General features: G+C 37.7%; 1 protein-coding gene across 1 annotated transcript in view; it reads right to left on the reverse strand.

The window, feature by feature from the left end:
- ORC1 (origin recognition complex, subunit 1) overlaps positions 1-16571 on the reverse strand; it is an 18456-nt gene extending 1885 nt beyond the window's left edge. Inside the window, exons 1-14 of the mRNA XM_009586565.1 lie at positions 16454-16571; positions 15925-16052; positions 14370-14539; positions 13576-13951; positions 12631-12928; positions 10756-10860; positions 10194-10395; positions 9019-9125; positions 8143-8244; positions 7465-7636; positions 5165-5272; positions 4251-4400; positions 2882-3001; positions 1157-1323 (exon numbers count right to left, since the gene is read on the reverse strand). Coding sequence (XP_009584860.1) covers positions 1157-1323; positions 2882-3001; positions 4251-4400; positions 5165-5272; positions 7465-7636; positions 8143-8244; positions 9019-9125; positions 10194-10395; positions 10756-10860; positions 12631-12928; positions 13576-13951; positions 14370-14539; positions 15925-16052; positions 16454-16542 — 2294 coding nt within the window. The 5' untranslated portion in view covers positions 16543-16571. The remainder of the gene's footprint in view (positions 1-1156; positions 1324-2881; positions 3002-4250; positions 4401-5164; positions 5273-7464; positions 7637-8142; positions 8245-9018; positions 9126-10193; positions 10396-10755; positions 10861-12630; positions 12929-13575; positions 13952-14369; positions 14540-15924; positions 16053-16453) is intronic.
- Positions 16572-16810: the final 239 nt, after the last annotated feature.

A 16810-nucleotide genomic window follows, 5' to 3' on the forward strand; every position in this document is an offset into this window, starting at 1 on the left:
ATATCAAAACAAAACAGACAAAAATCAATCTGTCAAGTTTACAACTTATGAAACCTTAGGAAGAAGTCTGGAAGGGAAATTGCTTGGTAACCACATATTTAAATGTAGGGTATTTTTCTACCCAAGAAGGGTAGTTTATATCAACTAGCCATTGTATTACAGCCTGCAACTCTGGCACCACAATACACTACATTTCACTTCACCTCACCTTTTTTTTCAGTGTATCTGAACACAACATTTCATTCCATACATCATACATGTTCTGCAGTGTGTTATGGTCAACCTACATTTATGAATTAACAAATTAACATTGAGGTTTTCAGGCCCAAGTAGCACAGTAAAAGCAGTACTTACATATCTAACAAAATATTGTATTTGCACCCCTTAGTCCCCCCTTCCTTGCTGAAACAGATTCTCTTCCTTTTGACCAGAAATTGGTAAACCACTTTACCAGCTACAGCTTGTGCAGACCACTGAAGGGCAACAGAATTCCTCACAAGTATTCCCTCAGGAAACCTTTTGGAAGGTTCCTAACAGAATCTATTTATGTCAAAGAAAGAAGCCAGTTCAAATGAGGGTGTCTTGCATTCTGCTCAGACATCTGTGGCTGCATCTAAGCAAGCAAAGACAGTGGGATAATACAGGCGGATATGTAGAGGGGAATAGTTGACTCTTGAGGACCCAGTGCCTACACTATGCACGTCTGAGTGGTTTTTCCATCAGTCTAGCTCAAAGTCTGGTCCAGTATGCTGAATAACCAGTAGTGTTTGTAGTTTTGGGCTCCTGAGTGTATCTTCAAGATTTAGTTCCAACTGGAAGGAATTCAAATACATGTACCTGGAAACTGCTGTTCAGTGAAATCAATGTACAGTAAGCAGGGACAATCAGGAAATTTCAAAAGCACCCTCCTGATCTGAGCTAACAAACTAACATGGAAACATCCTGTATAAACTTGTACAAGTCATTTCTATGCCTTTGTTTCCCCTGTCTTTAATTCCTATTTTGTACCCCTCTCTGCTAGCTGCGCTACAAGGTTTGTTTTGGATCATACTTCAACAAAGCATGATGCATCGCATATGCTCCCAAACAGAATGTTTTTGAAAAAAATAGCCCAGTGAAAAAGACACAAAGAAATTTCCCTGAGAAACGTTTTTACCTGATTGCATTTATATATGGTGATGAAAACATTTCATCTATGGCTTCTGTTACGTGGGCCATCCTGACTATTTCTGGGGTTCGCTTTTGGCTAGCAAACTCACAGATCTCAGTGGCCCTTCTGCAGATATCAAGGCAACGCCTTGCATCACCAGACAGTGCTGCGACCTGAAAGTAAACATGACAGGTTTGTAACGATATTTCCTACAAGTTGAGAAAAGAGTTTAGCAGGAATCAATAGTCAAAAAAACCCCTACAACCCGACCACAAAACAGGAGAGCAATGCTACTGTGAACTGTGTTACTAGAATCCCAGATTTTAAATAACAATCTTATTGACCAAAATCAACAGGAGCAACTCTCCCACACCCCCAGCCCGATCTGGTCATCACAAATTCAAGACTGAACTTTTTTCTATAACCACAGAAGTCAGAGGTTTGGGAAAAAAAAAAAATCCAGGAAATTCAATGTGAGCAGTTTAGTTCAACACCAAAAATTTTCAGAAATATTATCAATAAAGACCCCACCATAATTCATGTTCACGCAAAGAAAAAAAAAAAGGGGGGGGGGGAACTCCTTAGTTTTTCCATATTCAATAGAATATAGATTTTAAAGGTACACTAATATTATTTAGTAGGTCTCAAAGAAATATCTGTGATAGTGAGTTTACATTTACAAGTGCCTGGAAATTTTTAGGTATCTTAAATTTCTGAAACTAAATACTTCTTAAAACCCCACTTGTGGTTTACAATTTTAATAAAGCTATGAACGTTCACTAGATAGAGTACTGGCCTAGTTTTCCCAGTAGATGCTGATAACACACGAAAGTCCTAGAACCCAGCTGGAGCCAAGAATGAGAAACCCTTTAGAAAATCTAATTGTGTGTTATTTTTCTAGATTTTCTGGAGAAAAATCATACTAGAAAAACACTGCAGATTATTCAGTCTGCAAAATCATCACTGTTATTCTTACAAAAAGGTGGATCCTTCATAACAAAACAAATGCTTATATTTACTTCTGACATATTTATGAGTACTTCTTTTTTTTTTGATCCTACAATGATGCTTAGCAGAAAACGTTTAAGTGTATACTGGTTGACAGATGTTCTAACATAATTTTAATAGATTATTTTAATGTATAATTGCTAACATAAGACACTAAACAATGCATACATCTTATTTTGAGAAGCTACTGATCCCTAATGCTAAATCCCTAAATGCTGATCCCTAAATAAAATGTATTTATTTTTTGTACAACTGAGTATTAAAAGTGGCAACAGAACAGATACTATGTATCATGCCAAGGCTTTAAACATCTTGAGAAAGAAAATGAATATGGATATTTCCACTGCCACTGGCATACTAGTTTTTTTTCAAGATCATCCAATGACTCACATTATGCCAAACACTCGAGAAAGCTGATATCTTATCATTATGCATTATCACGACTCTTGTTGTCATGCCTCCAGCTATTGGAATATACTGCTGCCTTCTCAAAGTAGGTGGAAAATGCAAGGACACTGCTTTAGCAATGTTTCCTGCAAAAATACCCTGTATACCTTACAGAGAGCATAGTGTACGATCTGCTGCTTGCGCCCCACTTTGCCTCCAATACAGAACACATAACCACAGAACCAAGTCTGACTACTGTTACAAAATTCTCCCCTGCTGCCCCCCACACTCTTTACCTAGCGCAACACAAAGGACATACATCTGTACTGTGCTTACCTTTCTAGAAACCAGCTGAATTGCATCTTCTTCAAATGCCTTCATGCTGTTCAGTCTGGATGAAATAATTTGCTGTAACTGTTTGTAGGTGTACGGCTGAAAGGACATTCTAGTGAGGCCCTATAGTAAATAATACAACACAGTGAGAAGCGTTTGTAGTGCTTGAAAACTAAACTGTTCTAGCACAGCCTGTATAGTTAGTAGTTTTATTTTCCCTGGTAGGAGCACTCTCTTTCACATCTTTCCCCTCTAAGTGACATGCTTTAATCAATTCTTCCGCTTTGCATTTGTGAAATAAACATGCAAGCCCACAAAACTCTGATTAAGTGAGGACCACTGGTTGGACCTCCCCACTGAAAAGCCTGAGGAGCAAGCGCTGCTGATATTAGAATTCAAATTTCTCTTACAAAACTTGTAAACAAATCAGAGCCACCTAATAGGAAAATCTTTTGATTACAACTGTTTACACTTCATTTTTTAATCAAAGTAACAGCAGAAGCTATGAAAAAATATTCATTCTCCTTTAGCAAATCTCTATACATATATACAGTCACACTATTGACTTCACGCTAGCAACCAGCCAAGAATTAAATTCTCTTCTGGCTCAAGCTAATAAAAATTGCTTTCAGATGAGAATGGCAATCTACATTATAGATGGTGCACTGCCTTTCATATTCTACAGGAGGCCTGAGTTTTGCATTTCTTATGCAAAATTATTCTCTCTTGTGACTACATGGACTCAGCTGATCTGCAAGTTTAGTGGGTGGGGGAAAGCAATTCACACACTGTGGAAATATTTTTGAGTCACAGAATGAAGGAGGCACAGAGCACTGTTTTTGAAAATCACTTTTCAGAGCAGTGATGAAGTGATGGCCTAGGAAAATGTATTCAACACAGCTGCAGAGTGCATCCAGCTTGCTTTGTTAGATACCTTAAGACAGAAAATCTACCAGTTGATGATGGCTAACAGAGATAAGTAACTAGGTGCCTGGAATGAAAGGGGAAAGAGGAAGAGAAACCAGAAGAGAATTCCTCTGAACTCTAGAGTAAGCAGCTTAACCATGAAGTACAGCATTTGATTATCCAGATCTTAATATGTTTAAAAAGACATCTGCATTCCTAATTCATTCTTACAAGAACACAGTGTACTTACATGGCATAACATCTGATTAGCAAGCTGGCTCCTAAATTTACTTTGCTAAGATTTATGTGTTCATTATCTGCCCTCTGGAGAGGAAAGGGAATTATAAAAGCATTGTTTAACCTCTGATGTAACCAATCCTACCTTTCTCCTGGATTACTTTTAACTGCGTACAGTATTTAATCTGTTCTCATTTTCTAGCATAGCAACAAAACTGCTAGGACATACCAGCCTGCTAGCTACTCTGTTCATCATTATTCTCTCTGGCAAGTCCATGGTGTTAGCAATGGCCAAGATGATTAACTTGGAGTGCTTTTGAGTTGGCCAGTCAAATAAATTGTACATCACATTCTGTTTCCGGGTCCACAGAAGATCAAGCTGCAGAGATAAAAAGAGAAGAATTAGACTGAAAAAGAACGGTCTTGTATTTACAATACCTGATGGGGGTTTGAGAGAGCTAGCTCTGCCACAGACGACTTCTTACGTGATTCTGAACAAGCTGCCTCTCTTGTGTTTCCTTTATGCATCTACTAATAGGACTGTGTTTTCCGAATTAGGGCTCTAATCTCTTTTGGAAAAGCACAGCCCTACTGGATGTTTGAACAGTATTAATCACAGTAGAATGATTAAACAGCTGGAGTTTTTAAACACTACTGTGATATTAATACAACATTTAACAAGATTAAAAGACCCTCCATGTGAGAACCTGAATTAGCTTACAGCAAAAAATAAGTGTGCATTTGTTTGTTAGTGAACATAGCACATTCAAGGAGTTTCAAAACTGGCTATGACTTATTTCACTGTGACTTTTCTCACTGGAAAAGCAGCAGCTTCCAGACAAAATACAGTTGAATTCTATGGTATTTAGGCCTTGATAGAACAACTCATTCCCTGACTTGGACCAAAACAAAACATAAAACCAACGTGAAATCCAAGGCAGAGAACAATACGGCAACAGGATACTTGTCCATTTAAATTCAGTTTCCTAATAAGACTAAGAGGAACTATTTGTGTGTCTTCTCTCCTAAGTCTATTCCTTTTAGATCACATATGATATACTCTAAGCATGTCTTTTTCCGTCCTACAAAAACTCATTTCTTACGATACTTCAAGGGAAAAGAATGAAGGATTCTTTGTCTCACCTCATCCACTATCAGCACTGTGGTCTTCCTCTTTGGTCCAGGTGTACTGAACAGTTTTGCCAACAGTGCTGCAGCATGGGTTGCTGTCACCTTCTGACCTGTCAGTAACTGGACAAGGATTAAACAATGTTGCAGGTTAATCACACCAAACCCTTGGAAATAGGAAGTTTAACTCCTATTCGGTTAGCTCATAAGACTCTCAGGTCTACCAGAAACTGTCCATAAAGGAGAATGGAAACAAAAGAATACATAGGTAAAAAGAAAGGCCATTAGAATTTCCTGCAATTTGTCTTAAATATAGATTCTTTAAGAAATCTTAAACACAGGCTCAGGAGGACTCTAAACCTAGCATACCTCAAGGGTGTCCCTGAACACAAAACACCTACTGAAAACCTAAATCAGTTGACAAGAATAGCCTGACTTCAGTAATCTTGGACTCCCATTAAAATATTAATGAATCATCAGCAGGATCTAGAACTAAACAATTTATTCAACTCTAAGCTAAAAAGATATCTTCAACAAGATCTGCTTCTGCAATAATATATGTGGCAAAACAGATGAGCTGACTGTACGTTACCTCTTCCCTTGCAGGTCCAAAGATATACAGAAATTAAAGCATGACATTTCAAAATTACACTAAATATGCTGAATCAATTGTGCAACATAGTTCAGAGTCAAGCCGTAAAGTAAAATGGAGTTGCATTTGAAAATTGTATTTGTTCTCTAGAACTCCTTAAAAACTGATCTGAGACTTCATAATTATTAAACAAGCTGGAGTATGTCAATAATGTATAATCTATATTTGTTTCATGTTTCCAATTCAGTCATTCATTCCAATTCAGGACAGTCTGAATCAGTCATATAAAGCAGCTGGATCCCAGAGGATCCTGATTCTACAGCTCTGGAACTGGGCATCCAATATACCAAGAGTTTAGTTTGTTGTGGTAGAATTGGCACACTTACTGTATCCAGGTATTTAACCTTATCTCCTTCATCTGTCCAGGCCTTTCTGTCCCTGTTCCTTCTCTAAAAACTTTCCTATGACAGCGAGGTAACTGCAGTAGTGAACACTGCAGAATTTGCTTCAGTGATGCAAAGAAATGTCAGCAAACTGGAGCTTGAGATTGACTCGCAGCAAGACATGCAGCAATCAGAAAAGTAGCAGAAGCCTAGCTAGGGTACTTGGATAACAGCTGGGGCAGAAGGAACCAGAGAAATAAGTGGTTCATTTGAGTACGTGCTCCCCTGAAGCGTATTTAACTGAGTTCATGGCCCATGGGGGGCAACAAGTTTTACTTCTGAAGGCCTATTCTTTATTAATTTTAAAGATGTATGCTGAATGAGATAGGAACAGAGTGTGTTAAAACACATTAACATTACCATGAGATAAGGTAATTGTCATGAAGCATTTCACTATGCTCAAGAAACAGTGACCTGGCTACAACAAATCCCTCAGCAAGACACTGTCTATGCTGGTATGAGGAAAGGATGCAAATATGTAAACTTAACTCCCAGCTATGAGGATAGGAATATTAGAACAATGCATGCCACTTCCTGCTCAGATAGAAGATGACAAACTTAAATAAATGGGGTAGAAGTTTGTAAGAAAAGGGACTAGATGCTTCAGGAAACCATCCTTTCATTTCCAGGTCACTGGCTTAAAGTTAGCCCAGACTGACAAAGGTCTTGAGCTGGTAGTGTCTAATGCCTGTTGGGTGATCTTAATCCAGACCTCAGAAGGTTAATTCACACCTATATAAATGCAAGCACAGTCAGTAGTCCCAGATGAGATGCTGCAGACTAGTTTGTCATGGAAATCTGAAACACAGTATTGTTGACAGAGATAGCCCCTCTTTAGCTGGATTGCTTTGATGACAGACCAATTAACCATTAAGACCCTCTTAGTAATCATTCCACTGCTACATTGACTTCCAGAGTTCTCATCTCTGTAACTTTTTAAACATACACGTGCAGAAAAAGTTATGGAAGGGGAATATATAAAAAGAATCAGGTTTAGATTTTTTTTTTTTAAACCTGAGTGGATGTAATAAATCAGGCTATTTCCCAGCCACTGCCCTTATGCAGCTGAAAGCAAAATAGTTCAAGAAGTTGCCCACGGCCTTAAGTTAATTATTTTTTAACCTGCTCTAAGATAAAAGCATACTGTGTCTCAGAGGGACTACTTGGAAGTATTGATATGTTAAGTGCCTTGAATCCTGTAATACATTGAGGATCTGATGGCAAAGAATAAGATTTCTTCTTCTTTCAAACCAGAGAGCCATTGAAGGGGCTTTACTTACCTCTAGCATCTGTACGTAAGCTTGGTGAGGGTCAGTCAGCTTCATGCCATTAATCTCTACAAACTGGAATGATGGTAGGTCATCGTTTTCTGCAGCTTGCTGAAGACAGCGAATTACTTCATGAACAGTTGCAGTTTTACCTGTTCCAGGCACTCCAGAAATGTACATGCACCTACAAAATGAGAAAACCTCTTCAGCAGCCTGAGCAAAATGATAACACTTTTAGGATTAATGAGCTGGAATTCCTGGGCTCCGAGACCAGCCTTGAATACTACTCCTCTGACACTTCAGGCAATTCCTTATATTTCAGTTACTTTATTTGCAAACTGGGACACACAACACCTTGGAGGATCATGAAGATTTTTATTATTACTGAAGCAATTAACAACCTAAGATACTTTATAAATGTAATTTACCTCTTTTAAAAAAAATGGTTTCCCAGACATCTAAAATTGACTAGTTAATTTGGTCTTTAATTTAAAGCTGTACAATAAAGGAGCCCGCATTATTTCTATGTGCAACCCTTTTTAAGGAAGAAAAATACCAGGAAAATTCAACTAGGAACTTTCATTCAGGCAAATGTTGATAACTTTTAAAATAAAAGTAGCATTGACTTTCTGACTGCTGTTATGCCATAGGTAGATGTGATCTCGGTTACAGTCTCACCAACAAACTCACCCTCCTGTACCATCAACAAGTTTGCTTTCCACAAAGTTATAGATATCCTGGAATTCTTCCTCACGACAAGGCAGAGATTCTGGGATAGCAGAAACATGCAGCCTTTTGATTAAAAAGAAAAGAAAAAAAAATTGAAATAGGAGGGCTAAGGGTTGCATTTTCACAGTTCTACCTGAAGGGCCTACTGAGGAAAACAAATAGCCAGATGCTCCATCTTTCACAGTTGTGTGTAGTTTTTCAAATCTCTTACATACTTTAAGTCTGAAGACCAATGTCAACTATCCCAAAGAAATAGCCTAGTGTGCTTTTAAGAGGGCTGAATAGTCATCTTCATATACAGCATGAATAGATTTAGCTGTGGCAATTCACAAAAAATTTGTAAGTCAGTGTAGAGGTAGGATAAAACAGGGGAGACCGCTTACAGGAAACCGTAAAAAACCTAAAACTCAGTCTGAAAGATACAGTCAATCCTGAATGCATTTTTCTCTACTATGAAGATCTACAATGATACCTGTAAAGCTTCTTCACACACCACGAGAAGACAGATATTGTACCTTTACAATCTAAAGCTAATAAGAGAGGATCTTTGTTCTTCTAATGTTGCACAGAATAAAGACGGATATCTAGTTTTGAAGAACTGAGCACGGACTGGTTACAATAATCTGAAACTGTAAAAGTAGTATTGTAAATACTACTAGCATTTGTAAATCTAGTATTGTACTGTAAATTCATAAACGCTCTTCGGGTATCAAAACATCATGCATTTTTACCAAATTTATTCAATATGGTAAAGATGACATTTCCCTATTTCAGCATAGGCTACTGCTCTGCATACCTGAAGCAAAAAGATTACTTCCTCCCTTGAGCACACATTACCTTAATCTGGCTTCTTCTAGTATACTGGCTGGTTTCTGTGCTTCATGGTTGCGCCTGGGAATTTCAGGAGTTGCATTCCGGGGTGTCTTGGGTGTTCCTGGTAAAGGCTGCAAAGAAAGTTACAGCCTCAAACAGATTTTCTACATCGGCAATTTCTATTGGAGACTGATCATTCGTACAAGTTTCCCAAACATTACTTACGCACAAAGACTACCCTACTACTACATATGGGGATGCCAGAGTACAAGATGAAGAGAGAAACAGTTTTTACGAAGGGAATTACCAAACAAGCCCCATGGTCTTTTCTTCCTAAGGGAAAAAAGAAATTGGAAAGGGGGTGGTGACAATTACACCTGCTTTTCTGAAGTGCTGTGTTACAAAGTGATCCGGTTCTTTAGAAACAGCAAGCAACTAGAAATTGATCTATCTGAATTTCATTGTCCAAACAAAAAAGCCATACGATATCTTAATTATTCTTCTTTGTTGTGGTTACAAGTTCTAGTTACACTAGATTTTCTGTGTTAAGACATTTCATAAACTCCGCGTAAGAATTAGCCATTGACAGTATGAACCCGGCTACGGTGCTGAATACAGTCTTAATGAGTCAGGCCTCACATTCATGTAGCCTGGTATCCCATCTCCATCAGCGGTCATAACACTATGAGAAACTGCTGGCCACACTCTTTGGTGCGGACATGAATGCTGCAGAGCATCCCTTTTGTGTTGGTAACCATCTGCACATTGGTAAGCTTTCAAGAATCAGGACGGCTCTACTGCCAAGCAACAAAGTTGGTCTTATGGCTTTCTGCTATATATATATAGACTGCACTCAATAAAGACTATACAGAAATAGAACTAAAATGTCTCAGTGCACAGCTTACAATAAAAGTAAAAATGGTGGCCATAAATGGATTCATCAGTTAGTTTGGCTCCAGCCCAAACCAACATTTTCCCTGTTTAGGCTATAGTTTTCTGATCAACATTGTCACAACATTCACAATACACAAGTGTTTTATGTATTTGCATAACCTCCTCATATCAAAGATCATATGAATCAAAATAATGTTTCATTAAAAGCTAAGGGGTTCAGATACTTAACTTTGGTACACAGGTATCAAGCATTCAAATAACTGGCTCAGAAATAATAAAAACAGCTCTTTTACATAGAAGCTTACGGTTTTCTTCAGGGTCTTAGCAGGAGTGTGAACTGAAGACTTCCTTGAAGATTTTGGGGTGCTGAATATTCTGCTCGATTTAGTTTTCTTTTCTGGTGTACAGAGAATATCATTCTCCTCTTCCTCACTACTTGAAGAGTAAGAGCTGTCTGAGCTAGACAGAAAATCCTCTTCCTCGTTCAACTCTAGTGTATTTAGTATGCTATGACAAACAGAAATGACATGAGTTTTAAAAAAATACATACAACTCTACACACTACAAAGTATTATTTGTACATTTTCAGCTTTTTCTGTAGTTATTGTAGTCTGCAAGCCAACGTATTTTCCACCTGAGCTGTTAATTTTCCATGGCTATTTAATAGACTGGCTTAAACGAACTCAGTTTCCTGATGAACACCAGGAGTCGGCTTTATGTTTCTGAACATAAGACAGTTTTCACTCCCACTGCAATTAAGCTGTGCTGCTAGAACCATTTGCATTTCAGTATTAAGCTAGCCAAACTCTCAAGGCTTCAAGCCATCAATAGCAATCTGAATAAGATATCATGAACGCAAAAGTTTACCTGATTTGCTCTGTAATGCGAGCACTTGTTTTCTGTGCACATATTCTACGAGAACGAGGGGTCAGTACAGGTCTCTGACTACCCAGTTCCTGATGTCCAATTAAACTGTAAAGAAAGAACACAAAGCTATTTGTATTTCCTCTTTGCATCACACTTGTAAAGATGAAGAGAAGGCCTTTCAAACTTCAGGCTCAATTGTTATGGCTGTCATGCCATAACATGCATAAGCATGAATTCTTGTTTACAGTTATTTACAGATTGGTTACGGCATGGATACTGGCAGCAAAATTTCCCCTTTCTTGCACTCTCTCTTCAATATATCTTTGCCAAAAAAACCCCGCCACAGAATATTCACTATAGTTCATTCATGGTCTGTACTGTAAAGATTTTTATAGTAAAGTGTGTTTCTGTAAAGCTTTGTGAACCAGTTGAGGAAAGCTGCTAAGTCTAAAGAGAGACCCTGAGCCCATACAAATCAGTTGCTAGCTGTGACAAGAGTGACTGCACTAGCATTAGTTCAAAACAGATGTCTGACTTGGGCCCTATCAACATTGTACCACTTTATTTCCTGATGCACCCTCAGCTAGCAACAGCAATTTATTTCACATTGACTGACAGCTGCTGCTCATTAACAGCTTTCCCTCACTTCCCTAGTTAAACACATATACTTTGGTGAAGAGCACTGAATAGATGCTGGTATAGTTGAACTAGCAGCCAAATTTTGCAAATATAACACTGCCAAACTGAAGGGACAGGGGCTCAAAACAGTAGTGTTTTTTCGTTTGGTTGTGGGTTTTTGTTGTTCTTTGGCTTTGTTTGGGTTTTTTAAGAGAAAGAGAAAACAAATATTATTTTCTTTGGGCATCTCTTTGATCTGCCCTTTGGAGTAGATTTTTCTATTTGTGTTTTGAGATTCCTTGTCTTCTTGAGCACTTCTTCATCCCTACCACTGAAACACTTTATTGTTAATACAACTTTCCTATTAGTTTAAAGGACACGATGAGATGAATTACTTTAATTATTTGTAGACAGTTCTCAGAATTTTTTTTAGATCTATAAATACCAGTGAAATGCCATTACCTTATCAATGAAAAATAAATGGTTTTTTGCTATACAGTAAGTGACAAAAATGGGGTGCAGATCCACCAAGTGTTGCACCCACATCTTTACTCTTTGAAATTTTGAAAGGAGGAACATGACTGGTTTTTGGCTTCTTGCAACATTTTATACAAGAAAGTCTGATCCATTCTCCTCCTGCTCCAGCTTAATGCTATTTTTAAAGGCTGTGTGAAGATATACTTAAACAATTACGCTTTTTGAGTTTTGATTTCTACGTAAAAATTAGCATGAAAGTATACATACAATTATCATGAGAACTCTCATGAGGCCAATCGCATCCCTTTCTATAGGTCAGCGTATCTCAATAGTTGTCACAAGTAGGGCACATTTGAGCCTGTATGACATGCGTACAGTGACTGCAGGGAAACAGATTTTCATCCATGCTGATGAGTACAAACCATAACAATCAATATGGCTTCAATTCCCTTTCATACCATTCTACCATTCCCATTCCCAACCTCTTCTCTCTGTTTTTGTAACCATGCACTGCTTGTGTCCATCTTTAAAGTCAACTCCTCTTATGATCTGTCCAATCATTCATTCACTTCCAAGTAACATGCTTTCTAGAGCTTCACCACAGTGCACCTCTATTTAGTCTATCCCCCCTTCTCTCAGTGATTTCAACAGGCAAAACGTGGTACACACAGAGACTTCACCTGCTTTTCTCCCCAGAAGTCTTTCATGAATGTGCTTTCAGAGAACTACATGCAAATAGAAATCCCATACAAAAATAATTATAAAAAGGCTATCACTTACGATATAGTGTCATCTTTCATACTAAGATTCTTGGCTTTCTCACTGGAGTCTTTGACCTTACTATAGGGGGATAATCGTATTGTATCACTAAACCTCTCCCAGTGCTCTGCAGTATCAGACATTGACTTTGACTTATCATTGGCGCAAGGTATTTTTGGTGGTGAGCCTAAAATGCCAGTGAATTTCACTTTTCTTTTAGTAGCTGATGGTTCTAATGGTGCTACAGCATCACAGTCATCATCCAAAAGTTCCAAAACTTCACATCCCAGGATCCTGCCTTTAGGAGATCTTGTGGGACCTAGGAATCAAGAGCAAAATGAACTTTTGTCAGGCTTTAATATGGCTGGCTTGATTAACTTTCAGAAGACATGGTACGACTGGCTCAGTGGCTGCCATTTAAATGAAAGGGGGTGGCATTACACTCCAGGAACAAGAATACATACAGAAGGCATACACTTCCTCTAAAAAGACGACTAAATAGAATACAAACTGATTTTTTCAGTTTTCTAACCCACCTCCATCACTTACAACTTTACTCAGGCTGAAAATACAGCATGTTACATAGGATGAAATGTGCTTATTCAACCAGCCCAATGTAAACATTCTAGTGCAATGTCAGAAGATTAAAGAAAGTGAGATATTCTGAGGTCAAGTTAGGCTGATTGGTAGCATTTCAGCCAACAAGCACTTTAACTTAGACTTAGCAGTTACAAATAAAACATTTGCAACAGCAATGGGATATAAGCAGTACAGTTGCTTGAAGTAACAGACATAAGACAAACAACTGATGCGCCCAAAAGGCTTGGGCTAACCCCAAAGCCTGAGTAAGGTAGCTAAAACTACTGATGTTGAATATTACCATTGTTTGAACTACCCAAAATGAAAAGGCACAAAACATATTACATTCAAAACTACCAAATGGACAAAATATTGCCATATACATACTGTTCAACTGTAACTTCTTCCTTGCTGTTGGAGTTTTGATGCCATTAGCCACTCTTCGTGAATGTCTCTCCTTAGCGAGGGAGGACTTGGAAATAGAATGTTTTGATTCTATTTCCAACTCAACATTTTTTGGTTTTGTGGCACTCCGAACAACTCTCTCTGTCTCTTTTTTCAGGGGAGAAATCATGTCCAAAGGAATAAATGAGTTTGAAGAGTTTGGGATGCCACCTCCTTTCTTATTAGCTTCTTTCAGCTTAGAGAATGTGTCAGGGGACAAAGCCTGAAAGCATTTCCCATCCCACGACTGTTTTACATAGAAAGTTTGTTCCTTGTTTAATGGAATAGGTAGTTCCTCCCCCAGATGTAGTGGTATTACCTGTAAAAGCAGAAAATACCAAAACACACATACCTTAACACTTATGTTACTTTAACATTCAATTATTTCCTATTCACAGATCTTATTATTGGAACTCATGCAATCCTTTATTATATAGGGCAACACCTTCAACCTGCATTTACACTAGCATAAGTTTATTGCACTGCAGGACTTCCATCACATTACTTCCTTCCACACAAACCTCTAAATCAGATGGCTGCCAACAACCAAAGTAATTTTGGGATGGAGGAAAGACAGAATATCAACAGTTTTCAACTATCCTATCCTATGTTAACTGCATTAACAAATACACATCACACATTTGGTTTGGGAGGGAATATTCTCTTTTGTTCTATTATGCTTTTCAAATTGTTTATTTCTTTCTTCCCTCTATATGTAGAGGGGCTGCAGTACATACCACGATGCTTTTAATTATGGTCTCCACAGCTATATCAGTGTCATAGCCAGGAACTTGATCAAAAAACACCTCTTGGGGAGAAACCTCTCTTTTAAGCAGTTTCCGTTTATTCTGAGGTATCTCTGTAATATGAGAGAACCACTGCACAACTGCATGTTTCTGCTGAGCACCTGTAACAATGAAAAAAAAGTCAGTGAACATTAAGAATGTTATTGTATCGCAATTAGTTATTACCAGACCTCAATGACTTTAGCTGAAATGCCATCAAATATAGAAATCCTCCCTGGACACAGATGAGAAAGCATTTGATAAGAGATTACAATTCCCATTTTCTAAGCTAAATTAACATGTTTGAGTTGAGACTTTTAAGGACGAAGATAACACCTACATAGGGTCTCAATCACAAAATGCCTGCAAACCAGCTGATCCACCAGTTCACTATCACAAATGAAGAGATTCCTTATTTGCATAAATGTGATCTAATCAGACCCCACTAACTAAAAGCAGTGACATAAAAGGAGAAATGAGAAATTTCAGAACTGTATTTGTAATTTCAATGTTATTTTAGAGGTAAATCAGAAACACATTTATTAGCTGCCTAACAAACCAGAGAATCCCGCTGTTGAAATGTCTAGAAGAAAGTCTGAATAAACACTATTAACAGATTCAGTGTGGAGAGAGTTAAAAAACATTTGGAACATATTACAATTGAACATTAAGTTACTCTCTACATTTTAAGGTGTTTATCTTTGAATGAAAACAAAGCCACGTATCTTTAACAAATTTGTCAAAGATATATAAGAAAAGGAAAATCTTGTTTTCAAGGAAGTTTCACGGGTTTCACTCCAACATGAAAAGAATATTCAGTTATGTTACAATAAATGTGCATTAGTAAATAAATAAGCTGGAGTGATACATATTTATGTTTTAAAAAAGTAAAAAATTTTAAAAACCCTCAAAACATTATTACAATGGCCCAAAACAAACAACAAAAGCCGTTCAAAGAAATCAGACGTACCTAATGAGTGGTTTCTAATTCAGATTCAGACACAGTCTTTGTATCACTCACCTTCCATGATTTATCTTTTAATATCTACCTTTATAAACAAGTAGTTCTACAAGGGACAGAAGTAATGAGACCCATTTATTCAGCCTTGTACCTTATTGCTAAGTTCCCTGATGGCTAATAAGATGCAAGTTCCAGGGCTGCAGTGCTCTTGCTCCATTTGGATTCCCCAATCTCTAAATAAAGCATGAGCTCACACTGTCTTCCTCAAGGACCATTTCTTTTAAATTAGACAATTAAGCAAAAAGATTGTAAAAATGTAATGTCTTTAAGCCCTCTGTTTATCTACCAAATTTAGTTTAAATTAGCCATCAGCCCCCAATATTTGGGGAGCATGTGAGTACAGATGCAGTGATTACCAAAGTCTAATTTCCTTAATAAATTAGGCCAGTGATATGGGGTTATGGGCTAAATACATACCCATGAAATAAGTATCTTTAAATCATTTTAAGATTTCTCAGATAGGAGGTAAATTTTTATTTCTCTTACCATCTTCATATAAATCCAGGAGTTGTGCCACAAAAGGTTGATCTGCATTCTCCCCTTCTACTAAAATAAACTCACCAAGTTGTATACAGGTTTCTGTTCTGCTTCTTTCTGATTTAATGACGATACCCCTAGAAAGTGACGCACACATGTGGATTAGCAGGTTTTCATATTCTTTATAATTCACATATCATTAAAGCTGACGGCCTGTCAATCTTACAGCTAGTTATGCTCCTTCTTGCAAAGCCTACAATTGAGTTTCCTGATTAAAAGCTTTCATATATATTTCAAATAGACAGTTAACACTTATTTACAGATTTAGTTAAATGTTTTTGTTTATACATTATACAATTTATAATTCAAGAGCTTTGTGACAACATTTTTGTTATACACATACAGCGTCATGACACAATGCTCAAAACCTTAGGCATATTCTCTCTGACTGCCACATTAACCTAAACGATGTGAGAAAGGTAAAGAAACCTTCATTGATTAAGTTTCCCTGAGCAAGCCAGAAATAAATGTTATTTACTTGTACTGGAAAGTCCTCAGTTTTCTGTCTGAGCTCATGGGTTTTCCATACCAGGAGTAGATAATTTTGCTTTGCTGCCGAGTGTTCATGATTCCCAAAGAAAAGCTAAAACAAATAAAATTTTCTTAAAATTATTATTTAAAAATAGAAGCAGGGAAAAGCTCGAGATGGCCAGATACATAGAAACGCCACCAATTCTTTCAGTGTGTACGAAGAATGTGGCATGCATCGGTTGATTCAGAGGAGCCTACCTTCCCCAAAGCCTCCAGACGCCTCCCCTCTGAGGAAGGAGGAAAAAGGGAAGGTGTTTAGTAGCGGATTGCTCTTCAGTTCTTCTTTTTCACATCCAGCGGTTGA

The sequence above is a fragment of the Fulmarus glacialis genome, unplaced genomic scaffold (assembly GCF_000690835.1).
Source record: "Fulmarus glacialis isolate BGI_N327 unplaced genomic scaffold, ASM69083v1 scaffold18831, whole genome shotgun sequence".
NCBI classification, from domain to species: domain Eukaryota; kingdom Metazoa; phylum Chordata; class Aves; order Procellariiformes; family Procellariidae; genus Fulmarus; species Fulmarus glacialis.